This window comes from Panulirus ornatus, chromosome 2 (assembly GCF_036320965.1).
Source record: "Panulirus ornatus isolate Po-2019 chromosome 2, ASM3632096v1, whole genome shotgun sequence".
NCBI classification, from domain to species: Eukaryota; Metazoa; Arthropoda; class Malacostraca; order Decapoda; family Palinuridae; genus Panulirus; species Panulirus ornatus.
This window is the reverse complement of record NC_092225.1, coordinates 83,812,613-83,831,158: the sequence shown is the minus strand read 5'-3', so window position 1 is coordinate 83,831,158 and position 18,546 is coordinate 83,812,613. Positions and strand designations below refer to the sequence as shown.

Here is an 18,546-nt window from a genome sequence, read left to right as displayed (position 1 = left end):
TATCAAAAAAAATCGAAGCTTCTCTGTACTCCACATGCACAGGCTCCTGCAACTCAAAAATGTAGACTCTTCTGGAGTGAGAAGTTCTTTAACAAGACTGTAATCCTAATGATACAGCCTCGTCAAAGGCGACTTTTAACTCGAACAGGCGGAGTCCACTAAAATATATATATATATATATATATATATATATATATATATATATATATATATATTTTAGTGGACTCCGCCTGTTCGAGGGAATAGTGGTTCCAGCGGTGTTGTGTGGTTGCGGGGCGTGGGCTGTGGATGGGGTTGTGCGCGGGAGGATGGATGTGCTGGAGGTGAGATGTTTGGGGACGGTGTGTGGTGTGGGGTGGTTTGATCGAGTAAGTGGCGTGGGGGTGGGAGAGATGTGTGGAAATGGGGAGAGCGTGGTTGAGGGAGCGGAGGAGGGTGTTTTGAGGTGGTTTGGGCACATGGAGAGGGTGAGTGGGGAGAGGTTGACCAGGGGGATGTGTGTGTCGGAGGTGGGGGGGGCGAGGAGGGGGGGGGGGCCGGGTTGGAGGTGGAGGGATGGAGTGAAGGGGGTTTTGTGTGGTCGGGGCCTGAACGTGCGGGGGGATGAGGGGAGGGCGGGGAATGGAGTGAATTGCAGTGGTGTGGTATACCGGGGTTGACGTGCTGTCAGTGGATTGAAGCGGGGCATGTGAAGCGTCTGGGGTGGGCCATGGAGGGCTGTGTGGGTGTGTGTATTTTGCGTGTGTGGATGTGTGTATGTACATGTGTGTGGGGGTGGGTTGGGCCATTTCTTTCGTCTGTTTCCTTGCGCTACCTCGCGAACGCGGGAGACAGCGACGGGGTATAAAAAAAAAAAAAAATATATATATATATATATATATATATATATATATATATATATATATATATATATATATATATATATATATATATATATATATATATATATATATAATGCGACTAAAAGGGGTAGGAGTTGGGAGGGGGGGGCGATATATGAAACTAAGCCTAAAGGTGAAGATGAATGACTTGGGAATGTCTTAGGGGTAAAGTCAGGGGTTGGCGTGAGGCGAGAGCTAAGGAATGGATAGCACCACTGCTGAAGCAGGGGTTATGGGAATATGTGGAAGAGGGCAAAGAAGTCAAGGCCCAATCAGATGTGGGTAAAAACGAAAATGATTCACGAGAGGAGGGTGGTACATACACCAAAGGTTAAAAACATGGGGTAACATGAGTAATAAAACTATATTACGTTCTCGTAATATAGTGTGGGGTCTGATATCTGAAACTGGTTAGGTTAAGCGAAGAGTTCTGCTGCGCTACTGAGTACTACAGCTACAGAAACTGCAGGGCCCAGAAGAATCAGCATAATCAATGAACGTGATTAACGAAAGTGACTTTAAAAGAGCTTCAAGGTCGGGGTAGTAGATATGGTGATTAAACAGCTAACCTGAATCGACAAGAGGAATGAATGCGACTCACTGGGAGGTTAGCTGTCTCCAACGACTCCAAAACTGGATCAGTGAGTACACCAGCTGGAGGAGGATGTGAAAGAAATTAAGTATTGATTGAGAAGCCATTACTCATGAGCTTGTAATATATAGAGAAAATGGGGAGGGGAAGGGGGAGGATAAAGATTGACCAAAGGGGAAAAATATGTGTAAAACTTGAGAGAGAGAGAGAGAGAGAGAGAGAGAGAGAGAGAGAGAGAGAGAGAGAGAGAGAGAGAGAGAGAGAGAGAGAGAGAGAGAGAGAGAGAGAGAGAGAGATTCTTTTAAACAAAAAAGAGATAATGGACAATGCTCAGGCTGAGAGCCAAGAGCATAAGGGTGTCGTACCCCGGCTTGAAGAAGAGGGTCTTGAGGAAAACACTCTGGCCCAAGACTAGAGTCACAGGGACTTTTTTTTCTTTTATCACAGGTGAAGGATAAAGAATTGAGTGAAGGTACGAGGCCAAGGATATGGTAAGTCATGGGAAAACAACAGCAAGAGCAAAACACCCACACGGATGGCTTCCTCATCTTGCAAATGGGTATGGCGAAAAATTCTAGATATGGAACTGGAGGCGAGTCCTGATGGGGGAGACGGGAAATTCTAATAATGGAAGAACCTCGAGTAAAAATAGATCGAGTGGAAACAACGGGTTACAAATGGGACAACAGAATTCTAAGCGAGAGATTCCAAAAGAACGATCACAAAGCCTTCTTGTACGAACATTTCACCGAGTCAAAAGCGATACATCACATCATCAACAATATACAAAGGTGTGTAACAAAGGAAACAAGAAATCACGAGAAAAAAAAGACATAGTGACAATGGAAACAAAATTCGCAAAGTTACCACAAGTTCTTCAGGAAGAGGCTATTACTTACAGCACATGTTATACAGGGAGAGAAGTTCTGAGGGAGAACTTATTGAAACACATCAGGAAATAACAGGGGAGCTGAACGCAAAGTTGCAGAGTATAATCATTGCTAAGAACAAATCACGAACAACATTAACAAGACGTAAGAGGGAGGAGATCCTAAGTGTTGAAGCTGTCTGGAAAGATGTGTTTAGGGCTACTGAAGGATCTTAATCCATATAAGGGATACGGTCCAAATAATAAATCTCCACACTAACTTAAAGAGTTTGCCCGAATGTAGCAAGGTAGAGAAAAAAAAAGTATCTCGCCGGATGCGTTCGATGAATTTCGAAATGATTAATGCGATCTGTTTCGCCTTGGTAGGGTTGGTAAGCATGAATGTGACAAATTACATTATAACTGTGGTAGCCCCACTTTATAGTTATTTCTATCGAAATGTGAAATCAATATAACACATATTATCGCAAATGACGGAAAATATCGCTAGCAATCGATATATTACAATAGCATGGATTAGGGCTACCAATGTGAGGCCAGACTAATGGGCATTTCTCAAAACTTTTCGTCCATGGTGTCATATTGTTTCACATTTTTTTTTTCTTTTTTTACCTTGAGTACACACGTCCTACCCCGGCTACCAGACAGATCAAGACCTCTGGAAAGCCAGCCTCTCGTGTAAAGATAAGGAAAACCCAATGAAGAAAACCGTCAAGAAGTTAGATGGAACTGAAGCAAACTTCACCCATCAGCTGATGAAGTACGAGACACTACAATGTGTGTATGAGAAAAGAAATAAGAAACACGTTCTAGAAAAAGTGTCATGAATGAATACAAAGACATGCAGGAGCGCCGAACGCATGATGAAAACGGAACTCGGTTAATGTGTAAACAAAAGATGAGGCCACGACAAATACGTGTCGCATCTGCCTGCTGGTCGTCACTCTGGCCTGACTGATTGGACAAACTTGGGAGGAGAGTTTCCCCGAGGGGAGACAACTGGACGGACAAACACTCACCCGACGACGATGTCAGCGCCGTCCATCCTGGGCTTGGAGGAGAGGCCGAAGCCGATATAGCCCGTGGTTCTCGCCGTCACCCGGAATTCAATGTCCTGCTCACGCGGCGTCCATTGTAGCACGAAGGCCCCTGTCTCCTCCAACCACGCCTCGTGCTCCCAGGACTCAAAGGACGTCAAGCGCGGGGAAATGAAGGACGACGTCGCGTAGGACGCCACCTGAGGCACTAGTATGACGAGGGCTAGTGCACCTAGGAGCCACAGCCGGGATAGGGGTGTTGCGGAGAGGACTAAGGAGGTGGGAGTCGAAGAACGACTCTCGTGAGGGTGTCGCAATGTCTGAGACGCAGCGCTCCCCGGTCCGCTAGGTACGACGGTGTGGGTCGGAGTGGTGGTACTGTGAGTGGGTCTTGTCGGTATAGAAAAATATCCGTTCATGGCGGAAGAGGAAGGGTAGATTCTGTACACGGCGTCCATGGCTGGGGCAGGGCTGACGACTCTGGTGTGACGTGTCCTGCAGGTGCTATCTTCTGCTTCGTCGTCGTCTGCGAGGGGACATTCTCAGTCTCTTTCAGGTAGGTTGTGGGCAGGACGATAAGTTTTTCTATCAGCTATTTCAAGGCTGCCCTGGGCTCTGCAGCTGTCCTCGCTGGGCTAACCGAACTTGGCCCGGAAGGAATATATATATCTTCGCTCACAACTTTAAATAAGGGGAGCACTTTCTTCCTCCATCACCTCTCTAATCTCTGACTTTCTCAGGCGAGGAGAGAAACACCTGTAGTGGCCACATTAGATCACAGCATCTGGTACGATATACCTCGCCCTCGCGTATCTAAGGCCACCTAAAGGCTCTTGATCCGGACAGTGTCTTGAGATCTGTCAAATATATTCTTTTTTGTTGGCTCTATTTACCTTTGGAGCTTTATGGGACATGAGGAGTAGGATGTGGGAGTTGAGGGACGTGCGGACGAGGGTAGCAGTCAGGAGGGTAGGATGAGCTCAGGGTCGTATGAAGAAAGGTAGTGGTTAAGGGGAACCAGAGGCAGATCAGGGTCGTAAGAAAGGAGGCCAGCACTCAGGAAGGTACAGGGAGGAAGCCAGCCGTTCTTCTGGCTTGGTTCTGAGCGGCAGCCTCACTCCTGACTGGCGGCCCCGGCGGATGGCAACACTTTAGGTCCCTTGTTGTTATTCCTGGAGCCTTCGTGATGTGAGCCGTTCCTCAGACGAACCCTAGAAGACAAGAGAGGACATATTAGCACTGTGGTCTGCAGGTTAGGTTGCTCCTGAAAGCTCTGCAACCACTGAGATAAACATAGAAATACTAATTGGTCACTGAAATGTACATAACGGCAGTTATACTAGGAACATTGTAATCAAGAGAGAAGAAATAGAAACACTGTAACCATGGAATATACTTCGTAAACGAGTAAATATTTCGTGAATCTCGACGAAAACTTAATTAATTTGGCGACAGGAGGGAGAAGAAGCAGATGTTCCATCACCAGGTAATACATGCTATACAGACAATGAATATCGCGGTCATCTTTTTTTTTTTTTCTTTTCGTGTTTTGATAGAATTGGCAGCTCTTAACTTCATGGCGGAGTTACCAACCCTCATCTCCAGGGCAGAGTCGTCCTTCATCAACTTCCCGGCAAAGTTGTCAGCCCTGAACATCATGGCTGAGCTGGCCACTTTCAACTTGGTTTAGCGAGTATATACAACGAATCACCATCTTCCAGCCAATACAGTCATCACCATCGCCCATATAGACATCACTATACAGCCACTAGTATCACTATCGACCACCACCACCACCACCTCTACAACTGCCTCTACCACCACCACCACCAATACAACTGCCTCTACCACCACCACCACATCTGCCTCTACCTCTGCTACCACCACCACCACCACCTCAACTACCTCTACCACCACCACCATAACTGCCTCTACCTCTACCACCATCATTACAACTGCCTCTACCACCACCACCACCTCAACTGTCTCTACCACTACCACCACAACTGCCTCTACCACCACCACCATCATCACCACTGCAACTGCCTCTACCACCACCAACACCAACACAACTGCCTCTACCACCACCATCAGCACTGCGTCTCTAAGGCCTTCCAGGAAGCACCATCGGCCAACTCCCACTCTGAACTCTCGTTATCTCTCATCTCCCACCAGCAGCAACAGCTCCTACCCACCTTCGTCCCCAAGTCTTTTCTCCTTCACATATCTAAGATATATTCTTTAGATACCAACGTTCCTTGCGCACACCGACGTTCCTAGTGTACACATCCTATACCGACGTTCCTAGTGTACACATCCTATACCGACGTTCCTAGTGTACACATCCTATACCGACGTTCCTAGTGTACACATCCTATACCGACGTTCCTAGTGTACATGTTCTATACCGACGTTCCTAGTGTACATGTTCTATACCGACGTTCCTAGTGTACATGTTCTATACCGACGTTCCTAGTGTACATGTTCTATACCGACGTTCCTAGTGTACATGTTCTATACCGACATTCCTAGTGTACATGTTCTATACCGACGTTCCTTACATACACGCCCTATCACTCGCCTCACTTCCACTTCCCTCCTTCTGGGCTTAGACAACCTCTCTCACTTGTGGCCAGGATCTAGTCAGATATGAATATTCCAAAAGGCCTATTTCATTTTCCCTCTCTGAGAATCCTCTTGCCTTTGATGTTTCCTTTCGAAATGGTTCTGTTCAAACCAAAACATTAACGTCCTTGGCATTGACTGAACCTTTAATCTCTCTCGTAATCTCAGACCACAAACATAGTTACGTCTGCCTCAAAGGAATTGGAAACTGTTTTCAGGCCTCGATTGTATCTCTCCTCACAGCGGCCACTCAAGGCTGTACAAAGGGAGGATCCTTCCCTGTGTGCTGGAGAGGTCTTCTTCTTCTCCTTCTTCATCATCTTCTGCTCTACATCTCGACCGTATTCCGTCTTAAGCAGGTACTACCTACATCCATCTGGTCATCAGTGAGAAAGGTGAGGAAGCACGTCTTATGAGAGTGATTGTGGCTGACATCTATTAATGGATGGGATGGTGAGAGGTGAACGCAAGGATCTTGGAAACAGGGGAAGGTATGCAGTCTGTCTGTGATGGGATGAGGGGGCCTGGGGGTTAGTCAGCTGTTGTTACTGATGACACGGCGCTGGTGGCAGATTCGGGTGAGAAACTGCAGAAGCTAGTGTCTGAGTCTGGGTCAGTGTGGCAAAGGTGAAAGTGGAGAGAGAGACAGGTTATTCGGAGTGTGAGTTTGAATGGAGGAAACTTGGAAGAAGTGGAGTATTTTACATACCTGGGAGTGGACATGACAGCGATTGGAACCATGGAAGCTAGAGTGAACCATAGGGTAGGTGAGGGGGGCAAAGGTCCCGGGTGCACTGAGTAATGTGTGGAAAGGTCATTGTTTATGAGGACAAAACTGGGTACATTTGATGGTACAGTAGTTATGTCCGTGCTTTATGGATGTGAGGCGTTACTCCGGCGAAAATGTGAAAAGAGAGGGTGGATGTGTTAGAAACTTCTGAGGACAATATGTGGTGTAAGGAGGAGTGACAGAATGAGAAACGACAAGGTAGGAGAGAGGTATGGTAGTAAGAGAAGAATGTATGAGAAGGCAGAAGAGGATGCGTAGAAATGACTGTTTGGCCATACGGAGAGGATGACTAAGAAGGTACCCATGTCAGAAGTGGAAGGCACAAGGAATAAAAGGAAATCAAGGAGGAGGTGGAAGGGTGGAACGAAAGATGGTCTGAAGGTTCGGGACCTGAACATGCAGGAGGGTGCGAGGCGTGCAAGGGATAGAGCAAACTGGATCGCCGTGGTATACTGAAGACGACGCGTAGTCAAATAGGATAAACCATGAAAATGTGTGGGGGCCTGGTTGTGGAGAGGGGGGTCAGTTTCAGTGCATTATACGTAAAAGATAGAGTGTGGATGTGAGTGAATGAGGCCATTTCTTCGATCGTTCCTGGCGCTACTTCGCGGAAAATGGCGAACATGTGTAAAAGAATGAATATATAAGAAACTTTCAGACCATACAAGAAAGTGAATGGAGATGCAGAAGCATATGACGTTTCACTGATTTTGCAGCTCACTGTATTCTCTGTATATATTACAGTTTGTACCTGAATGTACTTTAATCCCCTTCTGTACTATCAACAACGCCAATAGAGGATTGATACTCTTTCGCACAGGATAATGACCCACATCTGGCCCAATTCTTATTCTCCTTTGTTAATGCACTATTCTTACTGTACGTTCAGTGGCTGCCAGCAATTGGCCCAGATTCCGTGCCCTTCGTTTAGAGCGTCCTTGAGACACCTCGAAGATGTATATTTAGATGAATAAAACCTTAATGATAATCACCAACATTTGGGCCGTCATATTCCATGAGAAGAATGATGGATAATAGGACGTTCGCTGTGAGAGAGAGGAGACTACTCCCGCTACACGATCTGTCTGTTGCTGCGAGGCAGGCGAGTTTACCGTCCCATCCTAGCGACCGTGTGGCGCACACAGGTCCGGAGTCTGGGCCTCAGAGATTCAGTTACATTACGAGTCACACAGAAAGAGAAATATTCACAGGGATCAGGCAACACGGAATGAATTATTCAACAGCGTACACAGTTACATAGAAAACGAACTGTATACGAAGGTCGAACAACAATGAATGGATTATGTAAACAGGGTACGTGCTACCATTGAAGACATTCAGAGGTACGATAATTCCCAAGTATCTAAGGCAGAACTCTGTTATGGATGAAAATGTTTACACACACACACACACACACACACACACACACACACATATCGCGTCATGTTCTGTGGGAAAAATATCCCCAACTTCGGTAATTTTATGATGTGGTCAAGTACTTGTGCTGCTGCAGTGGGTGACTGTAATTTCGCTGTCACAGTTTCCATTCGGTGTATCTCTAGCATAATGAGGATGGGGCAAACTTCCATGGGTACCTGGGAGTCCCGCCTGAATCATGCAACATGGTGGTGGTGTCTGACTGATCCTGGGTTAGTGACACCTTATATGCACGACCCTTCGTTCATGACGTTATGTGTTTGTGTGTCGAATTCATTTCGTCTCGAGTCCAGAATATTTTACAAAGGAACTCAGAACACAACAACAGAAGTACCGCAGCCCCATCTATACCACGTAAGCTTTGCTCTAAAACTTGATCGTCTGCTTCCTGAATATCGAGATAGGTAACATCACCTGCTTTCCTGTCATCATTTAAGTTGATTATGTCTACAAGACATCAAGCAGATCTGTCAGACATGAGCGATTTCGTTGAAAACCATGTTGAGAATCGTCCAGTAAGTGGTGATCCTCGAGAATCGTTCAGTCAGTGGTGACCCTCGAGAAACGTTCGGTAAATGGTGGTCCTCTAAAATGGGTTACAATACTATCCCAAACAACGGATTCCATACAGCTACCAGCTACAGAAGTTCATGACACAAGTGAACGATAATTTCCGGACAGCGACTCACTTGCTTTTAATGATGACGTTACACTGGCAAACTTTCAACGATCTGGAACTTTCTCCGTAGCAGGTGTCCTACTGAAGAGATCAGTCAAGGGGTTTACACCTACTGAGGAGATCAGTCAAGGGTTTACACCTACTGAAGAGATCAGTCAAGGGTTTACACCTACAGAAGAGATCAGTCAAGGGTTTACACCTACTGAAGAGATCAGTCATGGGTTTACACCTACTGAAGAGATCAGTCATGGGTTTACACCTACTGAAGAGATCAGTCAAGGGTTTACACCTGCTGAAGAGATCAGTCACGGGTTTACACCTACGGAAGAGATCAGTCAAGGGTTTACACCTACTGAAGAGATCAGTCAAGGGGTTTACACCAACTGAAGAGATCAGTCAATGGTTTACACCTACTGAAGAGATCAGTCAAGGGGTTTACACCTACTGAAGAGATCAGTCAAGGGTTTACACCTACTGAAGAGATCAGTCAAGGGTTTACACCTACTGAAGAGATCAGTCAAAGGTTTACACATACTGAAGAGATCAGTCATGGGGTTTACACCTACCGAAGAGATCAGTCATGGGTTTACACCTACTGAGGAGATCAGTCAAGGGTTTTACACCTACTGAAGAGATCAGTCAAGGGTTTACACCTACTGAAGAGATCAGTCAAGGGGTTTACACCTACTGAAGAGATCAGTCAAGGGGTTTACACCTACTGAAGAGATCAGTCAAGGGGTTTACACCTACGGAAGAGATCAGTCAAGGGTTTAACTATCTCACATGTCTCCACTACCATTGTCCTCGGATAAGACTTATCATCTCTACCTGCCGTTATCTACTCACATTCCATTTAGCGTGGATTTCCAATAACTGTTTTAAGGCTACATGAGGCAGACTCTCAGGCTCAAGGCACATACGTCCTTCGCGAGCACAAACTTCAGATAACTCATCAGTCCTGTTATGTATATTCTGACTCTAACTCTACCATGGGTAATTTCTGTCATAAATCCCTCGTGCCTCAGACATAAGGCTGTTATCACAGTCATGCTGAGGGGAGTCTAGAGTACCTGGTGAGGGAAGAGTCACTCATAACCAGAGTATCTTCCTTGAAGATACTAAAAAAAAAAATTTTGAGCAATGAGAGGATGGGAAACAAGTTCGTATAGGCGTGTGGATGACCACATACTGAGTCTCCATTGTACGGTAGGAACAACCAGTATGTGAGTGACAGCAACAACAACACTGGTGGCAACCCCCAGACGTCTGTTGTAGGAACCCATCTGGAGACATACTTCGTGAGCGATTACAATATACAGTAGCGTGGTGTCACACACTGTGAGTACGGACGCTCATGTCTGACTCTCATCTTTCAACTCGGGTTGTGAACTGAGCAATAGCTTTTGGGGAGAGGAATGTTGATGTCCCAGAGGGCAGGGTTCTTCAGCTGGTGTCACATATGGTAAAGCTTGTGAATACCTTACACTCTGAGATCAATAACAGTTGTAGTGATCCATCTACGTGGGCGTCTCCCACCTGAGCAGAGGGGTCTGGAAGGCTTTTGTGTGAGAGGATCTGGATGTTTTTGTTTGAGCATCAGGATCTCAGTGCGAGGAGTGATTTCATTTATTCTGCCTCTGATGTTTGGAAGATCAAGTTCTCTCCTCATTTTCAGAATCTTCGTTGTTCTGAGACAGCCGAGGATAAGTCTCATAGCTTTATCTTTCGTGTTTACAAGCCTTGCAAATCTATTTTCTATAGTTACTACAGCCAGCAGAGGTGCACCATAATCAACCAATCAACGTACGTAAGCAGTGCACTTTATAATGATCATTGTGACATCTGTCCCGTTCTGTGGACTGGGGTCAGCTTCAGCTCTTGAGTGCTGCAAGACTCTTTGTGTATTCACGGCTTCGTCGGATCACAACGGCTTCAAATGCTGGCACACCTGAGCCAAGATGATGATGATTTACACTAAGTGATCCGTTCACGAAAGGAAAATTTTCTGGTGACTTCACCTCTTCTAATTAGACGCCTGTTTTGGGATTCAGTTTTCTAAGTCATGATGACAAGCTTCATTCTTTCCCCAACATCTAATACACGACAGCGTATAAACAAGTATTCGGTGTTCTATGACCATCAAGGTATAAATATGTACAGTCAAAAAACAGTGCTCAGCCCACCTCCTGCGGAGTATACCAAGCTCAACTTCTTTGGTTTCGCTTCTGTATCCTTGAAGTAGACCAGGAGCCAACTCCTCCCCTCTACCTCTATCTTCGCACAGGAGTACATGTCGACTGGCGATACAAAAGGACACCTTTACAGTGACTGGCGGTGAGTTGTGTGTGGCTGTGTGTGGCTCCTGGGACACGTGAGCGATGGGAAATGGTCGATCTATGGCGCGCGTGGTGTTGGCACGTGGAACCCGATACTCCCTCGTATCCTCCCTCAGGAGGAGGAGGGGGAGTTTGCTGGGAGCGACAGAGGGAATGGGATAGGGAAAACAGATACGGGGAAACAGGTGTGAGGGGAGAGGGAGGGAGAGAGAGAGAGAGAGAGAGAGAGAGAGAGAGAGAGAGAGAGAGAGAGAGAGAGAGAGAGAGAGAGAGAGAGAGAGAGAGAGAGAGAGAGAGAGAGAGTTTCGCTACAATATCTACGATGGTTTGCAACAGATCGTTGAAGAGGAGGGTGTGTGTGTGTGTGTGTGTGTGTGGAGGTTTAGTTGTAAGGTATCTGGCACCGTTACTCTTACAATGTTGGGTTTTAAGTAATGTACATCATCCACAGCTACTAGTGTTATCACGTACCTAACCTTGCAGTGTATACAAATGGCAATAGTTCAACCACTCTGTTATTGGAATTCTGAGGACAGAGAACTTTACTGACCACACACGCCATGGAAATGGAATGTAAAAGATCATCGGATAATCACATCTGATGTTGTAACCTCCCGCGACCACCAAAACACAACACTCTCCTCGTCTCTACGACAACGGATGTAGAATGGTTCACCAAGCGTCCGAGACTGAAGAAAACAAGCCGTTCCGTCCGAGACTGGAGAAGCAAACCCGTTCCTGACATGACTGACTGAATCTCTTTGCAAAGAACTTGACGACGAGAACGGCAAAAATATTTTCCTTACTATCAATACAAGGGAAAGAAAATCTTCCTAGATAGCATCATCTCTCTTAGAACTGTTTGCCATACCTTGGCACACTGTGTGGGCAAGTGTATAACAACGGTTTACACCCACACACACACACACTCCTCATTTGGCTTCTGGTAACAGAACTGGTATGTTGTTAACCCTTATCGTTGTCAAAATTTCGGGAGGTGTTTGAGGTTATGGTAGGTAATCGTGTATTCCGTTGATGGAAAAACTTTAAACTAATATTTCAAGGAATTTATGAGCTGAAAATGAGTTGCAAATTATATTACTTCGCTCAAGAAGTTGAAATTGTTTTAACAAATGACAAGATAGTCGCGCACACCGCTCCACCTGCAGGAAGGGAGGACTATACTGTATAATGCTCGTAGGACGGCGGACATGGTACAGGTGTACCTGTATATTATAGAAAGTTTATTCATCTTTAGCCAGTCTCCAGGTAATTAATTACCTTTTAATGATGTCATTCATGCTTCCGCCAGGTACCCAATATCGAACATCCCCAAAGGGAAGGATGAATAGTTGTCTATTACTAATTACATGTTTGTAATGACCTATTTGTACTGCTGGAAGAGACTAATTACCTGTTTGTAATAACCTATTTGTACTGCTGGGAGAGGCTAATTACCTGTTTTTAATGACCTATTTGTACTGTTGGAAGACTAATTACCTGTTTTAATGACCTATTCGTACGGCTGGGAGAGACTAATTACCTGTTCGTAATGACTATCTGTACGGTTGGGAGAGGGAGTCCTACACTAATTGTTCCATCACCACTTTATGTTTATTATTCAGGGTCGCTGAAATTCTCTGGAGGATTACGTCTCTATCAACACCACAATGTATGTACTCTCCTTCGTTCGGTTACTCTTCCTGTCATATAAGGTTTGGACGAGCCATCTACCACTAGTGCATGACACTCTTATAAAGGCGGCCCAAGCTGCTACATCCAGCTCCTTAGTCTTCCCTTCCCTTGCTACCAGTGTTGTACCCCTTCTCTGTGGTAACTTCCCTTCCTTGCTACCAGTGTTGTACCCCTTCTCTGTGGTAACTTCCCTTCCCTTGCTACCAGTGTTGTACCCCTTCTCTGTGGTAACTTCCCTTCCCTTGCTACCAGTGTTGTACCCCTTCTCTGTGGTAACTTCCCTTCCCTTGCTACCAGTGTTGTACCCCTTCTCTGTGGTAACTTCCCTTCCTTGCTACCAGTGTTGTACCCCTTCTCTGTGGTAACTTCCCTTCCCTTGCTACCAGCGTTGTACCCCTTCTCTGTGGTAACTTCCCTTCCCTTGCTACCAGTGTTGTACCCCTTCTCTGTGGTAACTTCCCTTCGTTGCTACCAGTGTTGTACCCCTTCTCTGTGGTAACTTCCCTTCCCTTGCTACCAGCGTTGTACCCCTTCTCTGTGGTAACTTCCCTTCCCTTGCTACCAGTGTTGTACCCCTTCTCTGTGGTAACTTCCCTTCGTTGCTACCAGTGTTGTACCCCTTCTCTGTGGTAACTTCCCTTCCTTGCTACCAGTGTTGTACCCCTTCTCTGTGGTAACTTCCCTTCCTTGCTACCAGTGTTGTACCCCTTCTCTGTGGTAACTTCCCTTCCCTTGCTACCAGTGTTGTACCCCTTCTCTGTGGTAACTTCCCTTCCCTTGCTACCAGTGTTGTACCCCTTCTCTGTGGTAACTTCCCTTCCTTGCTACCAGTGTTGTACCCCTTCTCTGTGGTAACTTCCCTTCCCTTGCTACCAGCGTTGTACCCCTTCTCTGTGGTAACTTCCCTTCCCTTGCTACCAGTGTTGTACCCCTTCTCTGTGGTAACTTCCCTTCCTTGCTACCAGTGTTGTACCCCTTCTCTGTGGTAACTTCCCTTTCTTGCTACCAGTGTTGTACCCCTTCTCTGTGGTCACTTTTCGTCTACACAGTTCTAACAACGTCAGACGCGTGGTCCCCAAAACCATCCTGGAATTCCAGCTCCTCGCCACTTACTCACCACAAGTCCATCAACATGTGTGTGTGCACGTCTTACAGCCTGACGTGTCTTGTGTCGCTGGACATACCTGAGGTGAGGTCTCGGTGGTGCTTGGGGGCGGCTGTCACGTCCACCTGCCTCATTTGACGTCTCCCATCTTTGCCTCCAGCCTATATTCATGGCTCTCTCTCTCTCTCTCTCTCTCTCTCTCTCTCTCTCTCTCTCTCTCTCTCTCTCTCTCTCTGGCTGAAGGCCCAACTGAAATCTCTTCCACCTTGTCTCTTACGTAATTTAGTACCTCTCTGAGTGACACCTGCCCAACGTGAGGCCAGTTCAATATGTAACTGTTTCCTGCTCGTCCCCTCCCCTTAATGTCCTGACGCGATCTACCATTTCTCCACAAGTCTTCCATAACAATATGAATTATGGTTGGCATGTTTACAGCCCCTGCTGGAGTCTAGTGATCAGAAGTCCTTCCTTCTTCACCCTTTCTCCTCTTCATCTGGAAAATGATTTTCTTCCCAGTCCAAAATTTCACCAGTGATTTACCGTCTACCAACTTTGTGGTTATTTACTCATTTCGGTGCCACTCGCTTCTCTGTTACATCCATTACGGTGGCCTAATCCACCTCCACATTTCTGGTTATCACTATGATCTATATTTTGCCAACAAGCACTAACCCTGCACACTCTGTCATCTAGCTAATCCTGCCATCGACTGGACCATAATTATCCCTGGTTGTTATGTCTGTAACAGCGTCTATCATACTCTAAAGCTTCACTTGATATCCTGTGTTATTTTGCTCAAATATCACCAATATGTGTTTGTGTGTGTGTGTGTGTGTGTGTGTGTGTGTGTGTGTGTGTGTGTGTGTGTGTGTGTAAAATCATTATTTCTTTCATTTATGTGAACGTGTAGGTGAGTCGTTACTCTTCGTCTCGTCCCTCAAACATACATATATTGGTTTGGTCTTGATATGAAACCATCATGACATCTTGCACACACACACACACACACACACACACACACACACGTACACACACACACACACACACACGTGTACACACACACACACACACACACACACACACACACACACACACACACACACACACACACACACGTACACACACACACACACACACACACACACACACACACACACACACACACACGTATACACACACACACACACACACACACACACACACACACACACACACGTATACACACACACACACACACACACACACACACACACACACACACACGCCCAACACACACACGTACACACGCACACACATCGTCTTGGTTATCCCGCTGACATCTTCCTCGTAGACCTTCCTAAGGAGTCACATCACGATAATGACACACCGAACTCGTACTCACCATGACCTTGAATAACCCCCCCCCCCCATCCCTCCCCTCCGTTAACGTAATTCATCAACTCACAACTTTCCTCATAACTTGCCTCATAACTGTAAGGCTAACTTCTGATTTACCCTCGGCCTGCCCCAAACCCTCGGGATAATCTGTACAACAATACAGTCCAACCCTTGACTGCCACACACACACACCAACACATGATCCGACTCCCATGCTCGTGGTCGCGGTGCTTCACTTGCAGATGTTCCAAGGTTTCACTTCCATCACAGAAAACATCTGATCTACCGAGGATGAATGACCTATCTTCCTCGGTCTGAGGTCGGAATAAATTGACCTGACCTCCCCTGCTCGGTCTGAGGTCAGAATAAACTGACTGAACTCCGTTGCTCGGTATGAGGTCAGAATAAACTGACCTGACCTCCCTTGCTCGGTCTGAGTTCAGAATAAACTGACCTGACCTCTCTTGCTCGGTATGAGGTCAGAATAAACTGACCTGACCTCCCTTGCTCGGTATGAGGTCAGAATAAACTGACCTGACCTCCCTCGCTCGGTATGAGGTCAGAATAAACTTGCTACAAGTAATACTCTCGTGTTGTTTACCAAAAAAAATTGTCTACATCCATAATTCCCTGTACGATCTCGTCTATGAGATACGAACTGATATTCTTTTTTTTTTTTGACGCTAAACATAATCAGTGGGTTTACCTCTCTTCCCCACAAAGCCACATTCACCCTAGAATTAACTCATTTATCTGGTCTGTTTATCACATTCATCCCCATCTTTATTATAAGCCTTAAATGGTTATAGATCACGCAGCTGCGGCTACCATCTGTGTTTTACTATGACCTGTAATGTTGTATATTCCTCAAATCCTTCTTTATTGAGTTTTTCAGTGTCCCTAACGCACTGTTATGTGCCATTACCTGTTTCTGCAGTTACCTAGTTGTGGTGCCCAAGGAGGAAGTACTGCACAACCTGGGGCCACATCTCGTGAACTTTCTCTACTCTCGTACACCTGTGTGAACTTCTGTATGCTGTCCACATTCGCAATTCACTCAATCTCTTCCATTCATCCGCCACTCTTCTACTGCAGATGTATATTTTCTACATCTTTTCCAACAAGTTTCTTGCTTAATTTCATGTAATATGGCCTCTGGTTTTCCTTTCCTTGTATCTTTCGGAGGAACTGTTCACTGATGACTTCATCAAATTGTTTTAAAACGTATAGGTTTGTTTGCGGGTCACCCCTTACTCTTCTCTCTATCACGATGGACAAGTTCAAGGCTTCAAAGCCTTTCCATGTAAGGCAGTTCGGTATCATCTTCGTTGCCCTCTTCTTCACCCGCTCCATCAGTTCTCTGTGCATCTGTAACTAAACTTGAGATGTGTGTTCTAATTCTGGCCTAATGACGCACGATGCTGGACAGCCTTCCTGAATATTTCCAGATACTCAAACGTTATTCTGATATTTACCAGCTGACAGCCTGTCTCCTCTACCATTATCCCAACGTGGGACTCTGGCGACAAACTAGAGGCTATATCTACTCCCAGATCCCTCTCTCTCTCATACAGATTCCTGCAGTTTGTGTCCTGCTAAACTGTATGTATGCATATCGAGGCCTTCTTTCGCTATGTCCCTAACTGTCTTACTTTGCATTTACTCGGGTTCAGCTTCATCATCTATGTATCAGATCGACTCTGTAGTCTGTCAAAGTCCCCTTCGTAGGGTGACGCAATCCTCTACGATATTCACCTCCTACATGACTTTGGCATCATCTGCAAACATATTTAGGTAGGAATCCTGCCTATCTGCCTAGCTATATACACAGATGATGATGAACAAAGGCCCCAGGACAGTGCCCTGTGGTACGCCGCTGGTGACCTCAACCTATTTGAAGAAGGCTACCCCGAGATATATATACCCTTTGCTCAGCTACATTAAGATAATCGTGTCTATCCATCGAAGGCGTCATCCATTTACTATTCCCTACATATTCAGTTTCTTCACCTCCCTCCTGTGTACTGTGGTGTTGAATGCTTTCTGGCAGCCCAGAAAGAGACATTCCAATCAACTTTCTAAACAGTCTAAAGCTGAGTTCACTCTCTTGTAGAATTCTAAGAGGGTCGTTTACACGCGATGGCCTTCCCCTGAAACAGTGTTGTCTCTCACGAATAACTCCGTGTGAAAACCAGCAAGTCACCCTTGACTCTTCACTTTTCCGTGGTGGGCTAATTCACAGCCTCTGACCACTCAGTGTCCCTCAGCTCCCTGAATTTTAGTATCATCTGTGTTAACCTATTCAGAAGCTTCTCTTTATGCGCCTTTAAGTACACTGACGTACTCTAAAAAGTAGCTGAAGTAGGTACTATACGCTGTGAATAGTTTACTGAATAGGTCGTTTCTTATCCACGTATACTTAAATGCCAGTGGACAGTTTGTCTCCTGTAAGATTCTTTGACCTGGCGACAGGTCAAAGACGAAAATGTCGACTCTCAGGTCCCTCTCACATACAAATTCCAACACCTTATTCTCTAATAGACGATAATAGTGTCCAGACCTTTCATTGTATCCATTCCGTGTGTGTGTGTGTGTGTGTGTGTGTGTGTGTCTCATACTTTAGCGTTCTATTCCCTGAACCCTGCCGGCCAATGAGCTTCGTATTGGAGGTCTGGTAATTAGGCTGTTTGTTACTGCAGCACTCTGTTTATTGCATATTCCGTAACCTAACTGCTGGCTGGTCAGGTATATGTACTTCATGTAGCGCAGCCTAACTGCTCGTCACGTATACTTTATATTGTGATGCCAAACTGCTGCTCAGGTATACTGTAAAGAACGTTCTACACTCAGTTTTAAAAAAGTACACCGAGAGTCTGTCTTTTTTCCGGCGCTCTTCATACTTGCTGAGGGTAGACCGAACAGACGTGGGCCACATGAAATTTCTGCAACTTCCCTCATGATCCCAGCTCTACAGCAGACCCAGTCTGCAGATCCATCCAAGTCTGTCATTCCAGTTGTGAGTAATCACTGTATACAGGTTACACTAAGCTCACAGAAGTCACAATAGGCCTTCCACTATATATACTAAGCCTTCCAGTATATA

The 18,546-nt window shown here is 45.8% G+C and overlaps 1 protein-coding gene across 2 annotated transcripts in view; it reads right to left on the bottom strand.

Moving 5' to 3' along the window:
• Positions 1 to 18,546, bottom strand: part of LOC139757792 (DBH-like monooxygenase protein 1) — a 798,273-nt gene that overhangs the window by 58,741 nt on the left and 720,986 nt on the right. For both annotated transcript variants that reach the window (XM_071678612.1, XM_071678621.1), the window contains one exon: positions 3,382 to 4,610. In XM_071678612.1, coding sequence (XP_071534713.1) covers positions 3,382 to 3,857 — 476 coding nt within the window. In that variant the 5' untranslated portion in view covers positions 3,858 to 4,610. The remainder of the gene's footprint in view (positions 1 to 3,381; positions 4,611 to 18,546) is intronic.